Source organism: Camelina sativa, chromosome 4, assembly GCF_000633955.1.
Source record: "Camelina sativa cultivar DH55 chromosome 4, Cs, whole genome shotgun sequence".
Lineage (NCBI taxonomy): Eukaryota > Viridiplantae > Streptophyta > Magnoliopsida > Brassicales > Brassicaceae > Camelina > Camelina sativa.
This window is the reverse complement of record NC_025688.1, coordinates 19,490,200-19,498,655: the sequence shown is the minus strand read 5'-3', so window position 1 is coordinate 19,498,655 and position 8,456 is coordinate 19,490,200. Positions and strand designations below refer to the sequence as shown.

General features: G+C 39.4%; 2 protein-coding genes and 1 pseudogene across 3 annotated transcripts in view; 1 reads left to right on the top strand and 2 right to left on the bottom strand.

Moving 5' to 3' along the window:
• LOC104781286 (protein SCARECROW) overlaps positions 1,677-8,456 on the bottom strand; it is a 15,664-nt gene continuing 8,884 nt past the window's right edge. Inside the window, exons 2-3 of one of the 2 annotated variants that reach the window (XM_010505918.2) lie at positions 2,338-3,062; positions 1,677-2,227 (exon numbers count right to left, since the gene is read on the bottom strand). In XM_010505918.2, coding sequence (XP_010504220.1) covers positions 1,798-2,227; positions 2,338-3,062 — 1,155 coding nt within the window. In that variant the 3' untranslated portion in view covers positions 1,677-1,797. Of the gene's footprint in view, positions 2,228-2,337; positions 4,569-8,456 lie in introns of those variants that run through there. The other variant, XM_010505917.2, reaches the window with a different exon arrangement.
• Positions 6,543-7,586, top strand: LOC104781287 (annotated as a pseudogene).
• LOC109132406 (protein SCARECROW-like) lies at positions 7,543-8,450 on the bottom strand. Its single transcript, XM_019244010.1, has 3 exons — positions 8,175-8,450; positions 7,725-8,064; positions 7,543-7,617 (listed from the first exon to the last, which is right to left on the bottom strand). The coding sequence occupies exons 1-3, from the start codon at positions 8,387-8,389 to the stop codon at positions 7,543-7,545; spliced, it is 630 nt and encodes a 209-aa protein (XP_019099555.1). The 5' UTR covers positions 8,390-8,450.

The window sequence follows — 8,456 nt, the reverse complement described above, 5'->3', positions numbered from 1 at the left end:
AAAAAGGCATTTTACGTAAGAGCAATTGGACAAGACGTAGAGCTAAAACAGTAAATAACAAAAGAAGAAAAAGGAAGAAAAGAGAGAGCAGCACATGTTTTGATGAAGCCATTACACCAACTGTCAAACCCCAGTTCCCGATAAAATCTGAAACTAGTGTTTGACATTTTGCTTTCATCTGCATCCTCTTTCTTTTCCCTTTTGTCCTTTTTTTTTTCTAAATGAAAAAATTACTATTATTATAATATTTTTATTACAAAGTTTTGGACCTGTTTGACTGACAATTTTTTAGACTTTTGTACGTCAAAACACTAGCCCCCATGGCCAATATAATAATAGCATGGCTTGGCTTGGCTTTGGCATGTATGGCAGTGAACCCTATAAGAAACCATCCACGCTTTTTACGATCTTGTTTTTCCCCTTTTTCACTTCCAACTACTCTTTAAAAAAAAAAAAATAATTCTCTTCGGAACACAAACACACACGGCTCAATATGAAAGTATCTCAGCGTAAAAAGCTGAATGTCTTTCTCCAAGTTCATATTCCAAAAAGTCTCTTCTGCCCTTTTAGTGTTATTTCGCTAATTGCCTGCCTCATTCGGTTGCTCACCTCCTACCCCCACCGTATTTTTCATGATAATTGCTGAGAAATCTTCACAAATATCAGATGTACATATATATTTTTAAAGAAAAATTATATGATGTATGATACAACATAGTTTTATTTTTGCCCAAAAAAATACAACATACAGTAGTTCTATTGTAATTATTTCTTTAATACTCTTATATGTTCAATTTAAATGATACTAATACTCATTATGAGAGTTTTAATCATTTAACTAGTTATGTAAGTTAATTAGTGGAGTGGAAAGTTAAAGGGTCTACTTCACACTTGTTTCTATATTTGTATGATATAGCATTCACTCATTACTGGAGAAGTATTTGCACATAAAAAAACTTTCTATTTGTATCCTACCATTTGTATACTTACGATGAATCGATACCTCTCTTTGTCTTTATATAGTGGAAGAAGACAATGTAAATTACCTTATTGTACTGTATATGTTTTTAGCAAGCAGCATATATAAACAATTCTAATCTTACATCATATAGCGCAAAGACCAAGACCAAATGCCAAAAGTCTATTGTGTAAGAGTTACCGTTTTCTAAGCCCATTAAGGCCCATGAAATGGCTTCTGATAACCAAAGTCCTCTTCCTCTATCCCCCCCTTATCCATTCCTACAGCAAAACCAACCTTTGTTGCAGAGGGAGAATCACACTCTAATGGCGATTCCAGTGTCCATGGCAATGGCGACGACACCTACAGATTCCGTTAGCAGAGTTTGGAGCATGTCTTCTCTCAAATCATCTCTTCCGTCTCCGTCATCATTCCGGTTACCTACATCCTCTTCTCGCCGTCCGGTCACTCTCCGCCTCCCCATCTCTTCTCCTTCACTCCCTTCGTTCTCCGNCACTGTATATACGTGTTTTCATTTTCAATTTTGATGTTCCATTCCTAAAAAGATTAGGTCCGTGATGGTAGCGGTGGATCGCTTTTCTAAGTATGCTGTGTCCGTGATGGTATTATTTTCATTTGCTTGCTTCCATATCAACTTGTTTATTCAAGATCAACTTCTATGAATTCCACCAGTGAGGTAACCAATACAGAGTGCGAGTGAGACAATAACTTAAGTAAGAATCCTCTCTTTTAAAAACATAACCAAGAAAAAAGAAAAAAGTAAACCCAGGTAAAATCTATTTATGGGCATTGTTTGTGACAAAGAGAGAAAAAAAAAACTAAGAACGAGGCGTCCAAGCTGAAGCAGTGAGTAAGGAAAGATCTTTCCATCCAAGCTTCAGCGTACCATTATCATCAACCAAAGTGTAACCATCCGAAGGAAACATTCCAAGCAGAAGAGTCGCTTGTGTAGCTGCATTGCCAGCTAAAGATATACCTTTAAACCCACATTGTTGCATTTTCTCCCTCCAGCTCTCAAACTTCACTTCCCCGCTCCTAGACGGTCCTCCCACGGCCAATACATTCCGTATCTCTTTCGATAATAGCTGCTGCTCCACCACATGTCTCTCTTCACTCTCTTCGCCGTAGCTTGCTCCCAACGAATCAAACAGTGCTGAGTAGTAATGTATTGCTTCCACAAATCTTCCTAAGAAGGAACCAGCATGGCTCAGGTCTTGTTCAACTACTGTCACAACTTTAGGAGCTAATCTGTTCATTCCCAAATCATTAACCCAAAAAAAAACCACTTTTTAAAACATCTCTCTACAATAATCTTAAACAATTTATATAGTCAAAGGTAGTGAATGTTTTATTATTACCTTTGGAGTAACCAGAGAGTGTGTGCATCAGAGCCAGTAACATCATAAAGAGAATGTTGAAGCCAGTGAACAGCAACAGCTTCTCTCTTCCTCACATTGAGTCTCTCAGTGTCCAAGTTTCCAACTTTCTCAGCTAAAGGACAGAACTCAAAAGGTAGACCAAGCTTATCCGCGAAATCCGAAAGACGTTTCCCAGTAGCCTGAAGAGCTTCCATGGAAGTACCAAGTCCCGTGAGACGCACGTGAGGAGGTCCTCCAGGTCTAGAAGCAAGAATGTGGAATAAACCAGGCCATTGAAGTCCCTGCATGATGTCTAAATCAATGATGTGTACACTGTCTTCTTTCTCAAACGCTTCTTGAATCGCCTGATTCGCTGTAAAGTGTGAGAATTTCACTAAAGGGCTTATCCCATTAAACACCTGAAACGCAGAGACCATCTTCAAGCTATGCGTTTGAGGCATCCACCGTGAAGGCAAAGCCGCGTAAATCCCTAGACACGAGTTGAGTAATCTCGCTGACATAGCTTCGGAGAAGTAAGCAGCTACTCTCTGCGCTGAGGTTCCGTAAGGAGTTGACAATTGAGAGATCTCGAGAAGAAGCTTGTTTGCTTCTTCGAGGTTATCCGCAGAGACAGCTTCAGCACACTGTAGCAGCAATGTGAGAAGGTGTAAACCTTCTTCATCTTGCTTCTGTCTCTTAATCTCTTCTTTCCTCTCTCTTAACGCCTCCGCCGTGTTTGTGACGGTGGCTGTGGTGGTTGTCACCGTCTCTGGTTGCGGTGGTGCATCGGTGGAAGAATTCTCCCTCTCTTGTTGCTGAATCGGAGGTGGAGGAGGAGTCTTATGTTGTTGTTGTGGTTGTTGCTGTTGATGTTGTTGTTGTTGCTGTTGGTGTTGAGTTACAGGAGGAGAAGGGTTGTTTGAGATCTGATAGAGAGGTTCAAAAGATTGAGGAGAAGGGTCGGAGGAGGAGGAAGGATCAAGAAGCATGAGAGATCGGAGTCTATATTCAAGAAGAGCTCCGAGATTTGGGTTACAAGGGAAGATAATGTCTCTAACGTTTTGGATAAGTTGAGGGATTGAGACCGAAGTTGAGGAGTGGATAAGGTCCCTGATAATGGCGTCAACCCAAACCGTAGGTGAAGCAGAAGAAGAGGAAGAGTCTTGTTCCATTGGCTGTACGGACATAGCATTCCGACCACCACCACCACGGTCTGAAGGGAAAACAGGAAGACCAGAGAAGCCACAGACAGAGAGAGGTGGGTTTGGCTGAGAAGCAACAGCCGTCGCCGCGGTAAGAGACGGTTGTTGTTGTTGTGGTGAAAGAGTATTGTAGTTGGAGTCGAGGAGGTGAGAGGCACGGCGAGGAGGGCGAGACGGGTTGTTGTAGTCAGGGTTAGAAGACATCTCGGAAGCTAATCGTTTTCTCACCATCACTAAAGGAGGAGGTGGAGGTTGAGGAGGAGCACCACTACGGTTGTTGCTACTACTACTACCGGAAGAAGTGGCTCTTAAAGGACTATGAGGAGGTTGACCACCGTTGAAATCGCCGGAATCCGCCATAGAGATTGAAGTGGTTGGTCGTGGAATTGCATGGTTATAAATAGAATAAGAGACTAAACAAAATAAAGGGGGAGTAGCAAAATCCAAAATCGAAAATTTCCAAACAGAAGAGGGCTTTTTTAGTAGAAAAGCTAGTATCTTTTCTTCTTTTTAAAAAATCTATGGGGATGCTTAATTTACTTCATCTTCTTCACGATCTCCGATGAAGAAGAAGAAAAAAGGGGAAAAAAACTCAGTGAGGGTGAATTTGGAACTAAGTGAGTTGGAGGATGAATCCCGGATAAAGGGGTTTTGGTTTTTGGTATATTGAGGTGGACGAGGAGGACAGTGTGTGTAGTGAAAAAGGGTCCTGGCCGTATCTAAATCGTCTTCCTCCTTTCGAATTATTGTGAATGTCGCTTCGTTACATTTAATGACTCTTTACATCTCTATTCATGTTAACTCTTCTCTCTCTCTCTTTCGCTCTCTCTCTATCTCTGCCTCTGTCTCTGTCTTTTAATTTATTGGGTGGGTTAATTAATTGATGAGGGGGGACTGAGTTGGAAAAATAATAAAAATTGGGAAGAGATTAGGTGCGTGATCGGAATTGTTCGTCGTTGCGTGTTTGACGTCTTGCTTTTGCCGATCCATCTCTCACTCTCTTTTCTTCTTGACCTCTCCCCTCTCTCTCTCAAACTAACCACAAGAAGATAATATTTTGTTTGCTATATAATAATAATAGAGAGAGAGCTCAATTTCGTGGAACCGGTTAGCTATATTTATACTTTATTACTACTAATAACATACGAAATTCAGTTTTTTTTTTATTTAAAAAAAAAATTGTATAAGTGACGAAATATTCGCATTATGTGGAAGTAAATTTCTGGTTAGCAGTAGTACGAACAATTGCGGTGGAGTAAGTGGAAACCCAAATAATTCATAATACACATAAAGAAGAAGAATAGACCAACGAGGTTCCATGGTTCGTCCCGTAAATTTGTGTCCACAAGAATCGTATCTCCTCCAAACCATTTCTTGTAGTTTTTAGGTCCAAGCGGACTAGAGTTCGAAACTATAAAACATTTTAAAATAAAAAAAATATACGAAAAGAATTATACTGTGTATGATGTATTACAGTTATATGACTTGGATTCGTAACCCAAGTAATTAGATTTGGAGTCAGGTTGTACCACTAGTCATTTTAGGTTTGGTATGAGAGATGTGGACGAAGAAGTCTCTCACACAATCGAAGGACTTTTTTTTGTGGTACGATGTGCTTGTTACTAAGATGGGCAGTGCTGGCCAATAGTATAGCCAACTTGCTATTTTGTGCTAAAATTAGAAATGTGGTTTTCCTTAAACCGTCCTAATTGAAAGAGATGAGAAAAAAAGAAGAAGTATTATTATTATTATTTTTTTTAAATGATAAAAGCCAAGTCCCTTAATATAAAAAAGGCATTTTACATAAGAGCAATTGGACAAGACGTAGAGCTAAAACAGTAAATAACAAAAGAAGAAAAAGGAAGAAAAGAGAGAGAGCAGCACATGTTTTGATGAAGCCATTACACCAACTGTCAAACCCCAGTTCCCGATAAAATCTGAAACTAGTGTTTGACATTTTGCTTTCATCTGCATCCTCTTCTTTTCCCTTTTGTCCTTTTTTTTTTTCTAAATGAAAAAAATTACTATTATTATAATATTTTTATTACAAAGTTTTGGACCTGTTTGACTGACAATTTTTTAGACTTTTGTACGTCAAAACACTAGCCCCCATGGCCAATATAATAATAGCATGGCTTGGCTTGGCTTTGGCATGTATGGCAGTGAACCCTATAAGAAACCATCCACGCTTTTTACGATCTTGTTTTTCCCCTTTTTCACTTCCAACTACTCTTTAAAAAAAAAAAAATAATTCTCTTCGGAACACAAACACACACGGCTCAATATGAAAGTATCTCAGCGTAAAAAGCTGAATGTCTTTCTCCAAGTTCATATTCCAAAAAGTCTCTTCTGCCCTTTTAGTGTTATTTCGCTAATTGCCTGCCTCATTCGGTTGCTCACCTCCTACCCCCACCGTATTTTTCATGATAATTGCTGAGAAATCTTCACAAATATCAGATGTACATATATATTTTTAAAGAAAAATTATATGATGTATGATACAACATAGTTTTATTTTTGCCCAAAAAAATACAACATACAGTAGTTCTATTGTAATTATTTCTTTAATACTCTTATATGTTCAATTTAAATGATACTAATACTCATTATGAGAGTTTTAATCATTTAACTAGTTATGTAAGTTAATTAGTGGAGTGGAAAGTTAAAGGGTCTACTTCACACTTGTTTCTATATTTGTATGATATAGCATTCACTCATTACTGGAGAAGTATTTGCACATAAAAAAACTTTCTATTTGTATCCTACCATTTGTATACTTACGATGAATCGATACCTCTCTTTGTCTTTATATAGTGGAAGAAGACAATGTAAATTACCTTATTGTACTGTATATGTTTTTAGCAAGCAGCATATATAAACAATTCTAATCTTACATCATATAGCGCAAAGACCAAGACCAAATGCCAAAAGTCTATTGTGTAAGAGTTACCGTTTTCTAAGCCCATTAAGGCCCATGAAATGGCTTCTGATAACCAAAGTCCTCTTCCTCTATCCCCCCCTTATCCATTCCTACAGCAAAACCAACCTTTGTTGCAGAGGGAGAATCACACTCTAATGGCGATTCCAGTGTCCATGGCAATGGCGACGACACCTACAGATTCCGTTAGCAGAGTTTGGAGCATGTCTTCTCTCAAATCATCTCTTCCGTCTCCGTCATCATTCCGGTTACCTACATCCTCTTCTCGCCGTCCGGTCACTCTCCGCCTCCCCATCTCTTCTCCTTCACTCCCTTCGTTCTCCGGTCTCTCTCCGGTCAACCCTCTCCTCTCAATTGGACTTCCAGGTAAACATTTCAACCTCCACAGAGAGACATTATCGTTTTCAATTTCGGCTCAATTGAAATCTTTAGGGTTTTATTTTGGGAATTTCGCAAACGCAGATTGGAAGAGTTTTGAGAATGGATTCAAAATCGTTGATGGTGGTGGTCGTGTTTACGCTATGAGACACGGACGACGTGTTCCGAAGCTGAACAGACCACCGGACCAGCGTAAAGCTCTTCTGAGNCAGCGTACCATTATCATCAACCAAAGTGTAACCATCCGAAGGAAACATTCCAAGCAGAAGAGTCGCTTGTGTAGCTGCATTGCCAGCTAAAGATATACCTTTANTAGTGTGATGAGGAAGTTCGTTGACAAGATGATTACATTGGCTAAAGACGGTTCGTTGCACAAGAGAAGACAAGCTTTGGGTTATATCTACGAGAAACAGATCGTTCATGCTCTGTTTGCTGAGGTTCCTGATAGATATGGTGAGAGGAATGGAGGATACACGAGGATCATCAGAACTCTTCCAAGGAGAGGTGATAATGCTCCAATGGCTTACATTGAACTTGTCTAAGGTCAATAGTATCTCTCTTTCTTTATAATTGCTAAATTGTTATAAAATGACTTCTGCTATGTAATATCTTAAAAACAGTTGTTGATGCAGATATGAGATCATTTTGTTTTTGTTTTGTGAGATTCAATTGTTAAAAATGCTTTCTTTAGAGTTGAGACGATGAGCATATAGATGAATGCTTTTGTTCTTTCTCTCGTTCTGGTAATGATCTTTGTAGTTTCTATTCTCAAAGAAATTTCAATCAAGATTCAGATGGAGATGAACTTAGGATCGAGAGACAATGAGCGAGAGAGATAAAGAAATATTTTGATGGAGTTGAAAAAATACAGTCTTTACAAGTGTATGACATANCAGAAGAGTCGCTTGTGTAGCTGCATTGCCAGCTAAAGATATACCTTTAAACCCACATTGTTGCATTTTCTCCCTCCAGCTCTCAAACTTCACTTCCCCGCTCCTAGACGGTCCTCCCACGGCCAATACATTCCGTATCTCTTTCGATAATAGCTGCTGCTCCACCACATGTCTCTCTTCACTCTCTTCGCCGTAGCTTGCTCCCAACGAATCAAACAGTGCTGAGTAGTAATGTATTGCTTCCACAAATCTTCCTAAGAAGGAACCAGCATGGCTCAGGTCTTGTTCAACTACTGTCACAACTTTAGGAGCTAATCTGTTCATTCCCCAATCATTAACCCAAAAAAAAACCACTTTTTAAAACATCTCTCTACAATAATCTTAAACAATTTATATAGTCAAAGGTAGTGAATGTTTTATTATTACCTTTGGAGTAACCAGAGAGTGTGTGCATCAGAGCCAGTAACATCATAAAGAGAATGTTGAAGCCAGTGAACAGCAACAGCTTCTCTCTTCCTCACATTGAGTCTCTCAGTGTCCAAGTTTCCAACTTTCTCAGCTAAAGGACAGAACTCAAAAGGTAGACCAAGCTTATCCGCGAAATCCGAAAGACGTTTCCCAGTAGCCTGAAGAGCTTCCATGGAAGTACCAAGTCCCGTGAGACGCACGTGAGGAGGTCCTCCAGGTCTAGAAGCAAGAATGTGGAAT